The sequence below is a fragment of the Delphinapterus leucas genome, chromosome 15 (assembly GCF_059928025.1).
Source record: "Delphinapterus leucas isolate spDelLeu-1000000601 "Yukka" chromosome 15, BTC_Dleu_Yukka2, whole genome shotgun sequence".
Taxonomy (NCBI): Eukaryota; Metazoa; Chordata; class Mammalia; order Artiodactyla; family Monodontidae; genus Delphinapterus; species Delphinapterus leucas.
The window spans coordinates 62336592-62357284 of NC_143143.1; the positions used below are offsets into that span (position 1 = coordinate 62336592).

General features: G+C 47.8%; 1 protein-coding gene across 2 annotated transcripts in view; it reads left to right on the plus strand.

Annotated features, from left to right (window-relative positions):
• Positions 1–15714, plus strand: part of POFUT1 (protein O-fucosyltransferase 1) — a 25169-nt gene extending 9455 nt beyond the window's left edge. The window contains exons 5-8 of one of the 2 annotated variants that reach the window (XM_022592707.2): positions 6734–6926; positions 8393–8635; positions 9811–9893; positions 11436–11541. In XM_022592707.2, coding sequence (XP_022448415.2) covers positions 6734–6926; positions 8393–8635; positions 9811–9893; positions 11436–11439 — 523 coding nt within the window. In that variant the 3' untranslated portion in view covers positions 11440–11541. Of the gene's footprint in view, positions 1–6733; positions 6927–8392; positions 8636–9810; positions 9894–11435 lie in introns of both variants that reach the window. The other variant, XM_022592706.2, reaches the window with a different exon arrangement.
• The last annotated feature ends 4979 nt before the right edge of the window (positions 15715–20693 follow it).

A 20693-nucleotide genomic window follows, 5' to 3' on the forward strand; every position in this document is an offset into this window, starting at 1 on the left:
GTTCTTCATGGTGGGAACATTGCAAGCTCTGAGGCAGGACAAGCTTGGTGTGGTCAAGGGGCAGAAAGGCCAGAGTGGCTGGTGTGGAGCATTTCGGGAGGAGAAGCGTAGGGTGTTCCCATCGTCCGTCACAGTGTAATAAGCCACTGTAACCCTCGGTAGCTCAAGGACAATTGAGAAGGATTGCTCAGAGTTCTGTGGGTCGACTGGGCTTAGCAGGGCAGGTCTTTGGTTTGGTTTTTGTTTTTCCATTTTCTTTATGGAATCCCAGCTGTACAAAGTTCCAATCCATGTTAAACATCTAATTTCTTAAGATGAATACTCTTTGGAATACCCACCACATTTGGTGTTTTTTGTTTTTTTTTTTAATAAGAAAATTAAACTTACTTATACTCCCATCACCCCTCCAGAAAAGTATTAGAATTTTGATATGTATACTTCCACCCTCCAAAATGGGTGTATTTTTATGTACATATACAATGTATACCTATACATATTAACTTAAAATGAAATTATTACATATAGTTTGTAATTGAGTAACTATCTTTTCTGAGGAGTAATTGATATTTATCAGGTTAGTAAATAAATATCATTGGCAAGATCAGTTCTAAACATGTAAAAACATGAGATTTCAAAAAATGGTTAACTGGTGTGTATATGTGTATTCCACTCCATGCCAATGGAGTGTATTGGGTAGGGTATGTGTGTGGGATGTCCATTCATCTGTTGATGGACACTTGGGTTAGCTGGGCACTTCTTGCTTGTGGTCTCACATGGCTACAGTCAGCTGTCGGCTGATCTGAAGGCCCAACTGGGCTGCATGTCCAAGAGGGCTCACTCATGGCTGGCAGGTGGCGCTGGCTGTCATCTGGGAGCTCACCTGAGGCAGTCGGCTGGCATGTATACTCTTGACCTCTCCGTGTGGCTTGGATTTTGGACAACGTGGCAGCTGGATTCTGAGAGGGTGCATCCAGGGAGTGCGTGCTCCAAGAGACAGGAGGTGGAAGCTGCTGGCCCCCTAAAGCCTGGGCCTGGCATCCGGGACACTGTTACCTCTGCCAAATGCTATTGGGAGGGGACATAGAGCCCACCCAATGGGAGGAGACTTGAATTAACCTGCCATATAGAACAGGAGATTGGAGAAGTGGGCAGGGGTCAGACTGTGCAGGGCTTTGTAGGCCCTGGTGAAGCAGTCTGATAAGAATCCTGTGAGTGTTTGCAGGAGTGAGTTTTGAGAGTTTAAGTATTTTAAACATTTTCTTAAATAGTGGACACTTTCTTGCTGTAGAAAATTGTCCTTTGGGGGCAGGGGCATGGGTGTAGGGAGAATGGCATTAGAAAGGGTCAGCCGCTTCCCTGGCTCACTGTGTAACTGCAGATTGCTTCCCTTCTCTGGCCACAGTGCTCTATCTATAAAATGAAGGGATTGAAAAAAAAAAAAAAAAAATGAAGGGATTGAGCAAGATCGGTCACTTTCAAACTGTTCTTTGAGTTTTAGAGTTCTGGAGAAGTGCTGTGTGCTGTGGGGGCAGCAACGGGGGCCAAGTTGGAACTGCTTGGTTCCCTTCCCCCACTGCCTTCAACCAGTAACCCTCTTGTATATCAGCTAGAAGTGCTGGTGGCCACAGGTCCGGGTGCACCAGGTTTAACTTAGCTACATGTAACAGAAAACCCCAAATAACAGCAGACTAGCAAGATAAAAGTTCATTGTTTTCTTAAGTAAAAGGATTGGGCTGTGCAACCCAGGGCTGCATGGCAGCTCCCTTGTGTCTAGGAATTAGGCTCCCATCTCTGCTCAGCCATCCCAGTACTGGCTTTTTTTTTTTTTTTTTTTTTTGGCTACACTGCACAGCATGCGGGATCTTAGTTCCCCAACCAGGGATCGAACCCCTGCCCCCTGCAGTGGAAGCGTGGAATCCTAACCACTGGACCACCAAGGAATTCCCCCAGTACTGGCTTTTATCCTTAGTGTCACCTCATGGGCCAAGATGACTCATGAAGCCCCAGGTAGCTGGAAGGACAAAAGGGGCAGAAGAAGGGCACATCCTCACCTTTTTAAGGAGCCTTCCTTATAGCTTGCTTACATCAGCTCATTGGCCAGTACTTAGACATGTGGCCATACGTAGCTACAAGAAGTACTGAGAAGTGTCTTTTTTGGGGCTTCTGTGTGTCCAGCTGAAAACTGGCTTCTAGGAAAAGAGGATAAGAGTTATTTCTCCCCACTAAGTGATTTCCCGCTGAGAATCTTTCCAGCTCTGCTGATTCTGAGTCTGTGAATACCCTGATGGAGATTTAATTGAACAGACATTTATTATTTATTGCACATTTACTGTAGGAAGGCTATGAACCATTCTCTTGGTTTGAAGGCAACAGGTGTTTGAGCACGTGGCTTATCGTTCTCCCAGGCTGCAGCCTCCTTGGGAGGACATAAACAGGTGACATGTAATTGGCAGGGCGGAGACCTGCAGGATGAGAAGAAGCCAGGCATGCAAAGAGCTGCAGGGAAAGGTAGTTCTTCATGTCAGGGACATTGAGAACTAGACTCTGCCTCTTTCATGTCCCTGCACCCTCTGCACTCAGCATAGTATCCATCCACTGGTGTATCCTGGGCTCACATGTGGGTGCTGTGCATGGAGAAACCCCAGCTTGGTAGGGGGATCTCAGTAGTGTCAGTGTGGTGGTGAAGAACCCCAGAGGTTCGCTGCACCCAGCAGCAGGAAAGTGTGCCTTCTTCAGCTGAACAGTGACCAGGCTAAGGGCCTGACTTAGGGTCAACCATCAGGGTTGTGAACAGATGGACCTGGTCAAGCTTTCTTCCCAAACAAGACCCTTATTCCCCACTTTCTTTCCAAACAACACTCTCCTCCCTCATTGGGAGCAAATGAGCACGTCAGTCTTGGCCTCTTGCTGCTTGTCACGTCAGAGCTGACGTTGCACTGGGACAGCTATATGTGCTGATCCAGATCCATGTGGAGGGGCTGCATATTCCAGATTTGGAATTCACCAAAGGTCAACAGCAGGTACTTTCTAAGAGGTCAAGGAGGGAACAGATCCTGATTTTATCCTAAAGTTCCAGCCCCCTGGGAGATCACAGCTTTGCTTTCCATTTGAAACCCTTTAAGGTGGCCTATGAAAGTCTCTTAGCTGAGGTCCTAGCCCATAGTAGGTACTCAGTTACTATTCACTTCTTCCTCTGACCCCTGACATCCTGATCTGGTCTTTCTGGTGAGATCCCTGAATTCTCATTCATTCACTGACATATTTATTGTACCTACTATGTGTTGAGGCCTGTGTCTAGGCTGGGAATCAGAAGAATAAGCCACAGACTCGGCTTTTGAGGTGCTTATTGACTGGGTGGGGGAGCTGGGAGTGAGGTATAGTAGTTAAGAGCAAAGGTTCTGGAGGAGATTGCCTGGATTCAAATCCCTGCTCCACCAGTTCCTAGCTGTGTGACCAGGAGCATGCTACTTAACCTTTCTGTGTCTCAATTTCCTCATCTGTGAAGTGAGACTAACGGTAGTACTTACCTCACGGGGATCTTAAGAGGATCAAGTGAGTTAATGTACACAAAGTAATTGGAACATTGCCTGTCACATGTATGTACATGTAAAGTCTGACAAGACGAGGATTAGATAGAGCCAAGCTGTCCATGAACACTTGCTGTGGCTTAGTTGGCACAGGCCTTGCACCAGTGTGTGTGGGAATCATGGTGAACGAGAGTGCCTGGGGCCTACCCTCATGGCAGTGGACAGGGAGGGTGGTTATTGAGCACATCAGCGTGCAGAAGGCAGCAAAGGAGAAGTGGTACAGAGCCCTCTCCTAGGAGCTGAGGCTTGGGAGCGGCAACTGGTCTTGGAACTTTGGAAGGTGTTTGTGGAGCGAGGTGTTTGGTTGGGTGTGAAGAAAGAGTGGCATGTCCATTGCAGCACTGTTGTATGGGGAAAGATCGGAAACAGCCTCACTGACCAGCAGGGGGGGACTAGATAGGTAAACTGCAGTTTATTCATGCAGATGGAAACCTTCAAGAGACACTAACACGATCACGTGACCCACACCATCAACATGGCCAAATCTCTAAAACAGAGTTGACTTTTTAAAAATAAATTTATTTTATTTTTTATTTTTGGCTGCATTGGATCTTCGTTGCTGCGCGCAGGCTTTCTCTAGTTGTGGCAGGTGGGGGCTACTCTTCGTCGTGGTGCGCAGGCTTCTCACTGCAGTGGCTTCTCTTTGTTGCGGAGCACAGGGTCTAGGCATGCAATCTTCAGTAGTTGTGGCACACAGGCTCAGTAGTTGTGGCTCGCGGGCTCTAGAGTGCAGGCTCAGTAGTTGTGGTGCACGGGCTTAGTTGCTCTGCGGCGTGTGGAATCTTCCCAGACCAGGGATCGAACCTCTGTCGGCAGATTCTTAACCACTGCGCTACCAGGGAAGTCCCTGAGTTGAATTTTTTAAAAATTGAAATAGGTTACATGCAATATGATGATGATGGTGGTGGTGATGGTGAGAGAATTTTCTGAGAGCTTTCTACGTGCCAAGCACTGTTCTGAATGCTATGCTTATATGAATCCATTTGATCTCAACAGCCCTATGAAGTGGGAACTATTATCAGCTCTATTATACAGATAAGGAAACTGAGGCACAGAATGGTTAAGTCACCTGCCCTAGTTAGGAAGTGGCATAGTCAACATTAGAGCACGGTCATCTGGCTCGACCATCCTTGCTTTTACCATTGCACTGTGTAAAGAGCACACAGAATAATACCCTTTAATATAAATAGTAAGGTGTAATCATGCATAAAACCACAGTATCTTCTGGAAAGATGAGGAAGTGGAAAAGAGATCATAGGATAGAGCTTTTATTCAGGTGCATATTTTTTAAAATCTGAAACAAAGTAAAGTGTTAATATTTGCTAATTTGGGTCACAGCTCTGTGGACTGTTAAATTATTTTCAGTATTATCCTGTATGCTCTGAAATTTTTAATAAATTTTTATTGAAATTTTTATTGAGATAACTGTAGGTTCACAAGCACTTGTAAGAATTAATACAGAGAGATCCCATGTACCCTTTACCCGGTTTCCCCCAATGTTAACATTTTGCAAAGCTATAGCACAGTATCACAACCAGGATATTGACATTGGTACAGTCCATCCATCTTATTCAAATTTCCCCAGTGTTACTTGTACTCACTTCTGTGTGTGTGTATACTTAGTTCTATTCAATTTTATCACGTGTGTATGTTCGTGTATCCATCACCACAGTTAAGATATCAAACAGTTCTAACATCACAAAGGTCCTTGTGTGGCCAGTTTATAACCACACCCACCTCCCTACACACACACACACACACACACACACACACACACACACACACACACACACACACACACACACACACACACACACACACACACCCTAGCCCCTGGCAACCACTAATCCCATCTCCATTTCTTTTTTCTCAACTTTGTCATTTCACAAATGTTATATAAACGAAATCATACAGTATGTGACCTTTTGAGGCAGACTTTTTTCACTCAGCATAATTCCCTTGAGATCCATCCCCGTTGTTCCCTGTATCAGTAGCTGGTTCCTTCTTACTGCAATAGTGCTCTGTGGCGTAGATGTACTGCAGTTTGTTTAACCAGTCACTTTTTGACTATTATTAAAAAAGCTGCTGTGAACATTCGCATACCGGTTCATGTGTGAATATAGGTTTCCATTTCTCTGGGATAAATGCCCAAGAGCACAGTTGCTGGGTCATATCGTCATTGCACGTCTAGTTTTATAAGAAGCTGCCAAACTTTTCCAGAGTGCCTGTACCTATTTCATAATTTTAGGAAAAGGATTTTGGCTGGCAGAGGGAAGGCATACCAGGTAGAGGGGAGAAGTCTGCAGAGATCTGTACTTTGAAAGTGCATTGCAAGCTTATGGAAGAGCGGGGCATTTCATGTTGCTGGAATATAGTCTGGGCTTAGCTAATGAGGGAACACAGGTTTGCTCCTCACTCGATTCAGTCAACAGATCTTTACTGAGCTCTTCCATGTACTGTTCTAGGCACGCAGAGATACTGACTTCAGAAGCCTGAGTCCAGCAGACTTTTCTGAACTCAGGGGTAAAATAATTACAAGGTGCATTGTGAACAAGGGGGAGGGAGAGCCTTCGGCAGGGTATGTGGGGGGCATCTACAGACCTCTAGTGTTTTCCATGAGAGCAGGGACCAGGCCTGTCTCATTCTCCCCTGGCCCCCAGCACATAGTAGGCAATCCATAGATAATGTGTTAGATGTTGAGTGAATGGTCTCATCCAGCGTACACATTCCCTGGGAGTGTGACCTGTTAGCAGCTGCACTTCCCGATCCCACTGTGTGGGTAAAATGGCAGAGACTCAGTCTAGACACCCCAACCTGGAGTGAATTACTGCACCACAGACTGGAAGCCAGCATGACATACAAAAGGTTGGAGTGCTCTACTGTAAATTTTTAATTGTTAAACAATCAAAGAGAGTTGTAAATTCCGTGTGGCGGGACAGTATTGCATACTGTGCCTCTTGCCGCTGCCAAGGTCTCTTATCAGCCCGTTGGGGTTTCACAACCTCTTGTGCTTCTTGCAGGTTGCAGGGGCCCCTCCGCAGGGTCTCTGGGGCATGGTGCAACGCCGTCTTTTCTCCCATGGGGGTGGCGGCTGGACTTGCTGTGCGCTCTCTGTCTGACTTCTTCTCCTTCTGTCTCATGCCTAGATTTTCTCCAGAGGAACATCCAGTGCTTGCCCTGCCAGGGGCCCCGGCCCAGTTCCCTGTCTTGGAGGAGCATAGGCCGCTCCAAAAGTACATGGTGTGGTCAGATGAGATGGTGAGGACAGGGGAGGCCCAGATCCGTGCCCACCTCATCCGACCCTATGTGGGCATCCACCTGCGCATTGGCTCCGACTGGGTAACTTCCCCCTTCCTCTCGTGGCCGGGATGGACACATCTCTGAGCAGGGCCCATGCCTGTGGGGGTTGGACACTGAACCCACTGCACCACGTCCTAGCCAGGGTAGAGAGGTCTCACTTGGCCGAGTTCATGGGACTGTGCCCCACGATCCCACTGCAGACACGTCAGAAATGTAGCTCCAGAGCACTTGCTTGACAATTTTCATTTTAACAGTTGCCATTTTTATCCTCATTTCACAGATGGATAAACTGAGGTATCAAGCTAGGCTCTGGGTCAGACAGCAAGCCAGAAAGAGCCCCATAGCCCACAGTCCTCTGTCCCAGTTCAGTGTTTAGCCAGTAGACTCCTTGTTGAAAAACAAGCTCTGGAGGTTGGGTGGGGCTCCCAAGAGATGAAGATGTCATCCTCCAAGTTTGGTAGCTGCTTAAATGTGCAGAAAACTCATCAGCTTATCCTCCCTGTGGAAATAACTGGAGTAATGTAGACAATCTCCTTAGTTTACAGAAGAAGATACGTATGTATGTATGTGAGAAATACTCATCGTTGAAAACCTGAAAAATACTGAAAAGTGTAGAAAGTAGATCACAATTCATTCAGTGTCAATTGAGGAAGCAATCACACATTTACCCACTAGATTCCCTTCCTGCCCCCCTTCCTGCCCCCTTCCACAAAGTAAAGGAGCCAGGCCCAGAGTATTTTGTGAGTGGTTTCAGATAGTTCCCATTTGTGCTTCCCTAGAACATAAGAAGATATAAGATGCTTTCTTGTTTTATAAAGCTAGCATAATGCTAATACCAAACTCAGATAAGGTCAACTCTGGAAAGTACAGCCCATTCTCATAAAGAACATAGATGCCCAGATCCTAAGTAAAATATTACCAACTAAAATCCATTAGCATATTAAAGAACAACACAAACAAGTAAAATTTATCCCAGGAATGCAGGGAAATTCACTATATTAACACCCAAAGAAGAAAAATCATATAATCATCTCAATGGAGGCCAAGAAAGCACTTGATAAAAAGTCAACAGTCATTTATGATTTAAAAAAGAAGAAAAACAACTCTTAACCAACCAGGAATACAAGGGACCCACCTTACCTTGATAAAGGCTATCTCTCCGAAACCCACAGCAAACACGTACTTCTTGGGAGCTATCAGAAGTGTTCCCACTGAAGTCAGAAATCAGACAAGGCTGCCCTTCATCACCACCACAGTTCAGAATTCTGCTGGAAGTCCCAGATAGTGCAATTATACCAAGAAAAAAAATTGTGAAAAGCCAATATCCCACTACCCAGAAATAACCACCGTTAACTGTTTTGAAGCATTTCCCTCTTCCCTCAATGCTTTAAAAAAAAAAAAAGTTGCGCTCCTCCTGTATTGCCTGCCTTTTTCCCCTTCCCGGCTCTTGCTTCTGGGGTTGCGGGCGGTGACCGTCTTTAGCTCTGTCCCCACCCGCCCCACAGAAGAATGCGTGCGCCATGCTGAAGGACGGGACCGCCGGCGCCCACTTTATGGCCTCCCCGCAGTGCGTGGGCTACAGCCGCCACACCGCCGCCCCGCTCACCATGACCATGTGCCTCCCCGACCTGAAGGAAATCAGGCGCACCCTGAAGCTCTGGGTGACGGCGCTGAACGCCCAGTCGGTCTACATTGCCACTGACTCTGAGAGTTATGTACCCGAGATCCAGCAGCTCTTCAAAGGGAAGGTACACATGGGGCGTGGGCCTGGTGGGAGGGCAGCAGGAAGGGAATCAGAGGAAGCACCAGGGTGGTCTGCCCGCTCCCACCTCATGCTTCACGTCCTCCCACCACCAGGCTTTTACTTGAACATCAGGTTCCCTTCCAGTTCCTACCCTTCTTTAAACCCCAGCTCAGACACCTCCGCAGGTGCTCCGCAGATTTCCCTCCACTCCTGTCGCTAATGGATCCCTACTGGGAGCTGTAACAGCACTTTATCACATCTCCTCCTGAGACACCTTCTAGACTGTGAGACTAGTGTAGAAACAGGTCTTATTTCTTCCCAGTTGTGACTCCTTGAAGGCAGGATCCAAGGTGGACTCCCTGCTCTACTCCTCAGGGTGTAGCCTGTTGCTTTGACCTCCTCCAGGGCTGAGACCCCGCCTTGCCATTTCAGTGTCTAGGACAGTGCCTGACACGTGGTAGACACTTGGGAAATGTTTGGTGAATAAGGCCATAAAGAGTGGGCCCTTGGTAGAGGTCCAGTGCAGCAGAGGGATGAAGAGCATGGACTCTGGAGCCAGAGGACTTGGGCTCTACTCACTGTGCAGCCTTACACAAGTTACTTTACCTCTCTGTGCTTCTGTTTCCTCGTCAATAAAAGGGGACTGAGAGTTGTGCCTACATCTCATAGTGTAATTGTGAGAAGATCAAATAAAAAGAAATTAAAACAGGTCCAGTAAAAAATAAGTGCTGAATAAAGTTAGCGGTCACTGATAGTAGAAGTAGGTGGTTGATGAATACAAGGAAGGCTCTTTGTGCTTAGTAAATGATTAAAGAGGTGGTGAATAGTAGGTGTTCAGTATATGAGTAAATAATAGAACAGGCTTGTTACTGTATGAGCGAAGAATAGATAATAAGTTAAGTAGGTATCGATAAAATGACGGAGTTAATAGTGAACATTCAATAAGACTTTTGAGTGAATGAAGGCCCTAAATGCTTGTGCAGACCTTAAAAGACAGACATCCGCTTTCTAGCAGTGGGTGCCCTTGGCTTATGTCAAGGGGCTCCCTTTCTCTCTTTTACCGGCTTGTAGAGGAAGTGCCGAGTCAGAGCATTCTGGTCCCCACCCACCCGCTTTATAGAAGAATATCAGAGCCGGGAGACCTTGGAGTGCCTCTAACCCAAGCCCTGTGTTTTATAGCTGAGAAAACCAAAGTCCCATGAAGGAATAGAATTTACCCAGGAGGTCTCGGGGCTCATTTTAGTGGGCATGACACAGAGCGGGTAAGTTTCAGGGCGTGGGTGGAATTGTTCAGGGGATTTTGGCCATGGTTAAGCTGCTTTTATTTTTATGCTGCAATCCAAATAGCAAGATGATGATTTTTGTTACATCAGAAATCTCTGTGTGACAGCAAAGCACTTTCAGCCCCAACTCTGCCCACACCCCCATTTGGAGAGTCCCAGGGAGTTTTTTTGTGAGTTTCTAGAGTTGGTATGTTTGTTATACCTTGAGCTTCTTGCCATTTTCTATTTCCTGTTCCTGTGCCACTGTTTTTGCCCTTTTCCACCACTCAGCCCCCTTCTCCATGGGCTCAGCCCACCCTTCCTCTTGAACTAAGCCTTGCTCATCTGTTAAGCTGGGCCAGTGCTGAGCCGGTGATACTGATAAATAAGATGTGATGCTGCCTTCCAGGGCTCACAGTCTAAACTCAGGAAAAGAGATTTGCAAAGAAATATAAGATATGCCACAAGAGAGAGCCAGGCTTGGGTGTGGAGGCTCATTCACTCACTTGTCCAGTCAACAGATACATACTGAGGCAGACCCCAGCCAGCAGCGACAAGCAAACTGACGCGGCCCCAGCCCCAGTCAGGTGCAGGAAACAGACGTTAACCAGAGAATCACTAAGGAGTGAAAGCTACAAACTGAGATGTGTACTACAAAGTAAAAGAACGTGGTTCTGTGAGAGTGTAGAGCAGAGGAGCCTGGACTAGATGGGGGAGCCAGGGAGGGCTTCCCCAAGGAGGTGTGACTTGAGCTGCAGGGTGAGAGTTAAGTAGGAGTTAACCGAGCAAAGAGACAAGCACTCCAGACAGAAGAGCATGTGCAAAGGTCCTGAGGTGGAAGGGAGACTGGTATAGTGGCTGGAGCTCAAGGTGGAGAGGCAGCTGAACAGGCCTTATAGGCCACATTCAAGATTTGTCATCTTTATCTGAAGAGCAGTAGGACACCAGTTAAGGGTGCTCAGCTTGGGGTAGAGGGAGGAGTAGGCGGGTAGGGGAATCTGGAAAAGTTTCCTTTGGCTACTTTCATTTGGTGAATACACCTGGAGGAGAAAAGATTATGGTGACTGGCCAGGGAGTAGTAATCCATCAAGAGAAGGGTTCACCTTTGGGGAATATCTCGGGGATAGATTGGACAGGACTTAAGTCTTGGAGGCATCCAGGCAGCAGAACCGAGTGGGTGGGGTGCGCTTTGGTCAGATCATGGTTTGGTGGGAGAAGCCAAGCCCCTCAGGTGACCTTGAGCTGAACCTTGAGAGTATGGTCAGGACTGTGATGGATGGGAAGAGGCGTTCCCGACAGAGGGAACCAGCAAGCAAAGGCAGAGTGTGAATGAGTGGTGTGTCTGCAGCTGAGGGGCTAAGGCAGCTGCTGGGCAGCACTTCCCTCAGGTGCCCCGACCCTGCATTTTAATCCTCTGTGCGCTTCCTTGTCTGTCTGTGACTTCAGCACAGGGAAAGAAGGTGGCAGGTGGCTGCAGGCCTTGGCTGAGCTGGCCACTTAGGCCTGCACCCTGGCTAAAACACCCTGCCCTTCCTCCTGCAGGTGAACGTGGTGAGTCTGAAGCCTGAGGTGGCCCAGATCGACCTGTACATCCTCGGCCAAGCTGACCACTTTATTGGCAACTGTGTCTCCTCCTTCACTGCCTTCGTGAAGCGGGAACGGGACCTCCAGGGGAAGCAGTCCTCCTTCTTCGGCATGGACAGTCCCCCTCAGCTGAGGGATGAGTTCTGATCCTACCTGGAGCATACCGCCTGTCTGAGTCGTTCCCTCCAGCCAGGCCTGGCAGCCAGAGGTGCTCCCAGGATTGATCCCCAAGGATCAGAGAACAGAAAAAAGTACCAGGGACTTCCTGGAGGAGTAGGAAGACAGTCCATCTCCCAGGGCACGGGACTTCCAAGCTTCTAGTAGCCAGACCATCTCCCTTTCTCATGTGCTCCCTGCTGCTTCTCCTGGGAATTTCTCACACCAGCAAAGCAGTCCAACATCTGTCTTTTGGTCTGCCCTGCTCTGAGCAGCCTGGAATGCTGAACTGTATTAGGAGAGATTTTTTTTATATAGAGAGAGATTTTTATAGTTTTGATACAAGGTCATGACTCCCCTAGAACTCTCCCTCATTTTAAAAAATCAGTGAAGTTCATTAACATAGGTACCTGAAGTGACCTTAACAGAATGTGGATAAGGCCAGGGGTGGGTGGGTGTATTGACCGCTTTTCCAGATGACCCCCAAGGTGGCCCTCAGACTCATCCCCACTGCCTGGCCAGAGCCATTGTCAGCCCCCCTTTCCTAGGCCATTGCCAGGCTTTGGGGCACAAACACTCTTCTCCATTGTACACACTATGCAAATAGAAGTTATCAATCACAGTGCTGTCAGTACCCCGAAGACGGCTAAGTGCTGCTCCCACAGCGCATTCCCGGCAAGGAGCACCTGCCGTCAAGCCAGACCATCATGGTATTGCTCTCAAAGTCTCTTGGTAGTTGGTGGCCTGCCACAAACCTGGCACCGTCAGGGTTTCATAACACCTCACCAGGGCCGGGACTTGCTGGCCTGGCAGGATCCTTCTGAAGTCTCCTCTTCTGATCTCATGTCCCAAGGGGCCTGGTTGTAGAATTTTGCCATTAAGCTGCTACCCAAGGCCTGTCCTCCCAGCCTTCCTCCTGCAGCTGGAGCCCTCAGACTATATTCTCACAAGGGAGTGTTCACTAAGCCTCTGACCAGATCTAAGATGCTCAGTTCCCAGGAGCCATTGGATTCCCAGGTTTTTTTGCCCATCTCATCCAGTATAATCTCAGCCAAGCCCATGAGGCTTAAGGTGTTAACAGTCTTAAGTTTCTTTGTCTCTCAGATGCTGTAGTTGTAAAAATCCATGACTCCTGAGAGTCTGATTTTTTGGCCTTGTGGTTCTAAAATTCATGTCTAACACCTGCCGATCACTTCCCCGCCATCTGGCCTCCCTCAGAAGGCCACAGTCAATCCTGGTAAAGTAGAGGAGATTGATGAGAGCCAGGCCCAGAGCTCCATGCAGCGGTGTCCCTTGGGTAACCTTTGGGAAGAGATGCTTTGTTTTCATGGCAGACTGAATCAGAGGCTGCAGGGCAACAAGGATCTCAAACACCAAAGGTGGCATTCGCTGCTTAGAGCTGCCGCCCAACTCTTAGCAGGAGAAACTATACAGAAAGGACATTTGAATTTTCCCTCTGGGGGAAGTGTTTTAAATCCTGGGTGGACTCTGAGAGATGGTTTATCTGTTCAGACTTGTTCACGAGCCTCACTGTGGGACATGGGAACCCCTGCCTCCATCCGGCCGTTGGGGGCGTGTGGCTTTCTGCCTGATGTCATTTGCTGCCCCACACTAGGCACACACCTTAGAGTCTGGGGCTCTAATGGGCCGGCCAAATCCTTGTGTCTCTGGAGGTGAGGGGAGTTGCAGTCAGATTCAGTGTGTTTTGTAGGCGAGTACTTTATTCCTTTGACCCAGTTTCCTCACCTATAAAATGGTGATAAAACTGACAGGGTTGTTGAACAGCCCCAATCACATCAAGCATGTATAAGAGCCCGTTGTAAACGTGAAACAGACAAAGGCAAATACATGGCTGTTGATAATTTGACTGCCTCTCGTTGCATGCCTCCTTTGCGCCAGGCACTGCTTGCTAAGTGCTTTGTGGACATTCTCTGGTTTAGCCCCCACCTCAGCCCTGGGAAGTAGGAACTTCTGGGCAGGGCAGAATTTGTTTTTTTTAAATTATTTTTGGCTGCGTTGGGTCTTCGTTGCTGCATGTGGGCTTTCTCTAGTTGCGGCGAGCGGGGGCCACTCTTCGTTGCGGTGTGCAGGCTTCTAATTGCGGTGGCTTCTCTTGTTGAAGAGCACAGGCTCTAGGTGCACAGGCTTCAGTAGTTGCAGCACGGGCTCAGTAGTTGCAGCGAGTGGGCTCTAGGGTGCGCGGGCTTCAATAGTTGTGGCGCATGGGCTTAGTTGCTTTGCGGCATGTGGGATCTTCCCGGAGCAGGGATCGAACCCGTGTCCCCTGCATTGGCAGGCGGATTCTTAACCACCGAGCCACCAGGGAAGTCCCACGGAATTAACGCTCAGAAAATTCTCAGTTTCCCCATGACCACACAGCCAGTAGTGGTCAGCCCGGATTTGACCTCCAAAAGTCAGTGCTGTTAGCCAGCACGCTCTGCTCCTCCAGTTCACAGGATACACTTTATGCTGTGTGCTGTGGAGGCTTCAGATGGAGAAATGGTCAGCCACCTTTATCCCCATTGGGCTGCAGGGAGGGGGGATCACCCAAGAAACAGAAAGCCCACATGAAGCTTACAGTTCTCTTGGGTGGTTGCTTAATTCAACATGCTTTCATTCAGCAGGTGTTTATTGACCCACTGTGTGCCAGGCTCTGTGGGATTCAGCAGAGGATCAGACATAAAGTCTTTGTACTCAAGGAATTTGCATTCTAATAAAGTAGAAGACATAATAAGCAAATGTACTGTGGGAGGTGTTAGTTAAGTGCTCTAAAGAAAAATAAAGGGCGTGGTGGGTGCAGATGGGGAGTAGTCCTGGTTTAGATGAGCTCAGGAAGGCCTCTCTGAAGAGCTACTATGGAGGGCGGAGGGGCGCACTCATCCAGACATCTGGAGGCAGCACTTTCCCGGCAGAGGAAACGGCATGTGCAAAGGTCCTGAAGCTGGAGTGAGCGTTTGAGAACTAGCAAGGAGGTCAGTGTGGCTGGAGTGGCAGAAGCGAGGCAGGGAACAGAGTAGATGAGAGCAGGTGACGTGACCCATCCTACAGCCTGGAGGGCAGTGAAAGGTCAAGACTTGGCTTTTATTTGGAGAGATATGGGAAACCTTGTTGGGTCTGAACAGAGGAGGGTCATGGTCTGATTTACTTTTTTTTTTTTTTTTGAAGTTTTGGTTATTTTTTTTTTCGTTTGGCTGCATTGGGTCTTCGTTGCTGCACGTGGGCTTTCTCTAGTTGCGGCGAGCGGGAGCTGCTCTTCATTGCAGTGCGCGGGCTTCTCGTTGCAGAGCACGGGCTCTAGGCATGCAGGCTTCAGTAGCTGTGGCGCCAGGGCTCAGTAGTTGTGGCTCGCAGGCTCTAGAGCGCAGGCTCAGTAGTCGTGGCACATGGGCTTAGTTGCTACGCGGCATGTGGGATCTTCCCCAAGCAGGGCTCGAACCTGTGTTCCCTGCATTGTCAGGCGGATTGTTAACCACCTCGCCACCAGGGAAACCCTGATTTACATTTTTGAAGGGCCTCTCTGGCTGCCACGTGGAGAAGAGATGGGAAGGAGGAAGGGTAGCAGCAGGGAGACCAATGTGGGGCTGTCACAAGGATGCAGGCGAGAGAGATGATGGGGCTTAGGCAAAGGTTATTGTCTTGAAGGTGGTGGGAAGTGGTCAGATGCTGCATGTATAAAATCATTTTAAAATTTCAGTCTTTTTTAAAGATATAAGTCTTTGCATAGTTTTAATCATGCAGTATTTACAACTTAATGTCCTGGTTTTCACTTAATAGTATATCATGTTTTCCATGTTGGTACATGGCCTGAATAAATGTTTTTAATGATATAAAATTCCATTGAGGGGTGTCCCATAGCTTATTGTTGTCCTATTATGAGAGTATGTTCCCAATTTTTCACTGCTATTATTTGGAAAATATTTTTATTTGTAAGTCTTTTTCTATATCTAAAATTTTCATTAAGATAAATTCCCAGAAGTGGATTTGTTAGATCAAGACTTAAAAATAAAAACTTTTTTTTGGAAAAAATTCAAATATACATAAAAATTGTGAGTAATAAAATGAACTCTCAGTTTCAACAATCCTCAGCGTTTCACCAGCCTTGTTTCATTTACTGTCTCATTCCCAAGTTCATGTGCTGGAGACTTTTCAAGAAAATCTGAATGTTTCAAAGGAAGAACCTATAGGGTTTGCTGACACACTGAAGTGGGGTTAGGAGAGAAGAGGGAAGTCCAGAATGCTCTGAGGTTTAGGGCCGAAGCAATGGGGAGGAGGAGCTGTCCCTGATTTGCAGAGTGACCTTGATGCGGGTCACTCACCTCTCCACCTCACCTGTGAGTTCCAGGTGTTAATAGTGGTGGTCTCTGGAGGCTCCTTGGAGTGCTGGTTGATATATCAGATTCTGGGCACCCACCCAGGTCTGAGGAATCTGTCTGGTGTGCAGTGCCCAAGAATCTGCGTCTTAAGCACCTACAAGTGATTGTGACGCCCAGTAGCCCAAGACCTACTTAAACTGTGGTCCTTGGACCAGCAACATCGACATCATCTGGGGCAACTTGCTAGAAATGCAGGCTCCTAGGCCCCACCCCAGACCTGCTGAATCAGAATCTCTGCGGATGCAGCCCAGGAATCTTTTAACAAGCTCTCCAGTAGCTAAAGTTTGAGCACCACTGATAACAAGGTTGTGGGGATGGCGCACTGTGGTCAGCCAGCAAGCACTTATGGAGGGCCTTCACTGAGGTGCCTCTCTGGCACTCCTCGAAGTTTCCACCAAGCGTGGTCAGCGGCGTGGCTGTGCAAGGTGCCCAGTAGTGCTCAGTTTGTGTTGTAACATTGACTTTTTTCTCTTTTTTGTGCACTGGGGGAAATATACAGCTAGATAGTCAAGCCCTTCAGTTAATGGATCTCATTGTTTTAGGATGGGGCCAAACTTACATAAGCAAAATGATGGGAATTACATTTTTAAAAAATTAAGTAACTACCAGTAGAGGTGGGTTGTGGATGAGGCAGAAATGGAGAAACTGGTGTTCAAAGGAACCAAAGCTGGGAAAATGCTGTCCTTATAGATCCTCCAAAAGTATGGAAGGGAGTGGACAGGAAGGGGGCAAGGAAGGTGAGACGGGATAGAGGACGGAAGAAAGCTGAGCTCTCATGTCCACATTCTGTTCACTTCAAGGAAGCTTAATGGTAATAATAGCAATAATAATAATCTTTCCCTGGCCTGAAAATAAAGATCCCTTGCTTCAATTTTCTCTTTATCCTTAGTGAGGTTGACAGAAAAAACCCATAGCCTGAAGGCAAATCCTGCTCTCTGGATTATGTTGTCAGGAGTAATTCAAATTCTTACTTGAAACCTGGTTTATTTCAGGATTGGGAACTTTCCCTTGAAATAACATCTTTTTTTTTGCGGGACGCGGGCCTCTCACTGTTGTGGCCTCTCCCGCTGTGGAGCACAGGCTCCGGACGCACAGGCTCAGCGGCCATGGCTCACGGGCCCAGCCGCTCCGCGGCATGTGGGATCCTCCCAGACCGGGGCATGAACCCGTGTCCCCTGCATCGGCAGGTGGACTCTCAACCACTGCGCCACCAGGGAAGCCCCTGAAATAACATCTTTAAGGACGAGAAGGTTTGGTTTGTTTTTACAGCTAATCCTTTATGGATCATCAGCCCAGAATGCCAAGCCCAATCAGGTACAGAGTGGGAAGGGAAGGAACAAAAGGCATTTCCCAGAAACTACCTCCTTTCCCACAAGCAGTGACTCAGCAGAATGGGGACTGATGCCCACCCAAGGGGCAGAGGGAAGCCTGGGAGGACACCCCATCCCTCTTTGAAGATCCACCTCTAAAAAAAACTGGTTGGGACTTCCCTGGTGGTGCAGTGGTTAAGAATCCGCCTGCCAATGCAGGGAACATGGGTTCGAGCCCTGGTCCGGGAAGATCCCACATGCCACGGAGCAACTGAGCCCGTGCGCCACAACTACTGAGCCTGTGCCCTAGAGCCCGCGAACCACAACTACTGAGCCCACGTGCCACAACTACTGAAGCCAGCGTGCCTAGAACCCGTGCTGCTCAACAAGAGAAGCCACCGCAATAAGCCCACGCACAGCAACAAAGAGTAGCCCCCGCTCGCCGCAGCTAGAGAAAGCCTGCGCACACGAAGACCCAACGCAGCCAAAAATAAATAAATTTGTTAAAACAAAACAAAACTGGTGACACATCCATTCTCTACAGCGTGGGGGCCATTTCCCCTCTTAACAGTGTACAAGATGGTTTAGGAGGCCCAGGGCACTAGCAGAAGGAGAGAATTGTCTTTTCAGCGTTTTCTCAGTCCTGCTAGCAATGCCTAAGAGAAAGTCTCTGTTTGGTGCCAGCAGGTCATTAAGTCCTCTACCACCTGCTAATCCATCCTGGTAAGAGAGAGAGCAGACCTGGAGTCAGAGTTAGCTATCTAGAATTTAGTAACACTTTTGCTTTCACTATATTTATTTTTTGGATATTTTGTATGTTTTCAATTACAGACGTGATTTAAAGTTTCCTTTTAAGTAATTTATTTAGGTTACAAAACGTGATTTAATTTAGAGAAAATATTAAGTAAATGATATGGTGTGAATGATGAAGATGAAGTTTAGGAGACCCTCACTCAGCCTTATCTTTATGTCAGGCCCCGCAGACCCTCAGAATAAGACCCATGGGGCTGTCGGGGGAGGGGTATTTAACCTTTGTGAGACATTTAAGTTTGATGTTTTCGGCCATCAGGAACAAAGCCACAATGAAAAACATGGAACAGGTGCCATTTCCCATATGTGCAAATACATCAGTAGGATAGGTTTCTGACAGTGGCATTGGTGAGTCAAAACGGTGTGTACATTTTTCACTTTGATTGGCATGGCCACACTGCCCTCCAAAGAGCTTGTGCCAATTCATCCTCCCTGGCATAATGCCTGTTCCCTACACTGTCTGGTTTCACTGGTTTTTCATGTGGCTTAGGGAGAAGCCACTTATCTTAGGTCTAGACACTGATTTCTGTCCTGGTGCTGCACTGTGCTGGCTGTACACAGTCGAGGAGATTTGGGTTTGAATCCCAACTCAGCCACTAACTGATGTGTGACTCAATCAAGTTATTAGCCTATCTGAGCCTCAGTTTTTGCATCTGCCAAATGGAAATAACGTCTTCAGTTGAGTCTATCTTACTTTAAAGTCAGGTCCCAAAGCATAAAGACAAAATTTACTCTCTTTCTGCCCTAATTTGTTAAACCCATATGTGATATAACTTCATCCTACTTTGTAGGGTCATTGTGAGAATTTAAGGAACTACTATTGCCATAGTACCTGGCACATCATAGATGCTTGATGATAACAGTGTCATTGTTTCATGAAATTGCAAAAGCATCTTTCTGAGGCTCAGTTTCTTCATCCAGGAACAGCTGGTATGGGGCTGCCAGAGAGATTCCAAAGTGCATGAAAATGTTTTGCAACTCTTACGAGGGCCCCAGATACAGGGGTTACTCTTTACTGGGGCTACAGCAGCCCTGCCAGGCGCCACCTGCTGTAAACTTCCTTTACTTCTCTCCTTGGCATTTCAGTGCTGTGTCAGCTCACAGTGAGACCGTCTTCTCCCAGCCATTGCCAGTAAGCAAACAGGAGCTGAGCGCTCAGCCCACTTGGGAGATGGGCTGGCGGGAAAGAACCACTCCTGCCTCTGGGGGATTAAGCTTCTGAGGAGTAGGCCAGTTGTATACAAGGGGAGGGTACAGAGAACTGTTTCTTTGTGGCAGGAAAGTCCCCAGCCCTCTCTGAACTCCTGTTTCCACTTCAACTAGAAAATGAGGACTTTGGATTGGGTAATTCTATAGAAAAGGCACTAGGTTTGGTGTCCCAAGATTTGGGTGCACAGCCTACCCTAACATTAATCTAGTGTGTAATCACTGGGACTCAGTGTCGTCATCTGTAAAATGGGAATACAAATTAAACCATTGAACCGTTATGAATTGAGTCCCTCCTGTCATGGAGCTTGCTTTCTAGTGGGGAGAAACAGCTAAGGAAAAAATATATAAAGTGTGAGGAGATGATGAAGACCATGAAGGAGAATGAAATAGGGTAAAGGGAAGGAGAGTGGCTGAGGTAGTCAGAGAAGGCCTCTGTGTCCAGGTGGCATTTGAGCAGAAACCTTCAGGAGGTGGGTGAGTGTGTGGATACCTGGGAAGAGCATTCCAGGCAGAAGGAACAGCAAATGCAGAAGGCCTGGAGTGGGGGTAAGCCTGGCATGTTTAAGGGACAGGGAGGAGGGGAAGGGGGTGAGGTATGAGGGGGGCACGGGCCAGATCAGAGTGGACCTCACTTCTGGTTTTTATGTGAGTGAGGTGAGAAGCCACTGGGAGATCTTGAGCAGGGGAGCGACATGATCTGACCTATATCTCGGGATTGTAGTTACCTATTGCTATATAACAAGTAATCCAAAACGTAGTCTCTCTTTTTTTAAAAATAAATTTATTTACTTATTAATTTATTTAACTTTTGGCCGCATTGGGTCTTCACTGCTGCACGCAGGTTTTCTCTAGTTGCTGAGAGTGGGGGCTACTCTTTGTTGCGGTGCACTGGCTTCTCATTGTGGTGGCTTCTCTTCTTGCGGAGCATGGGCTCTAGGTGCGTGGGCTTCAGTAGTTGTGGCACATGGGCTTCAGTAGTTGTGGCTCGCGGGCTCTACAGTGCAGGCTCAGTAGTTGTGGCGCACAGGCTTAGTTGCTCTGCGACATGTGGGATCTTCCAGGACCAGGGTTCGAACCCGTGTCCCATGCATTGGCAGGCGGATTCTTAACCGCTGCGCCACCAGGGAAGCCCGCAAAATGTAGTCTCTTAAAGCAACAATAATCAATAATCATATATTCTCTCTCACAGCTTCTGTGTGGGTCAGCAATTTGGGAGCAACTTGGCTGAGCCGTTCTGGTCTCTCATGAGGTTGCAGTGAGTATTGGCCAGGGCTGCACTCATCTAAAGGCTTGGCCGTGGCTGGAGGCTCCATCTCCAAGGTGGCCCACTTGTGTGGCTGGCGAGTTGGGGTTGGCTG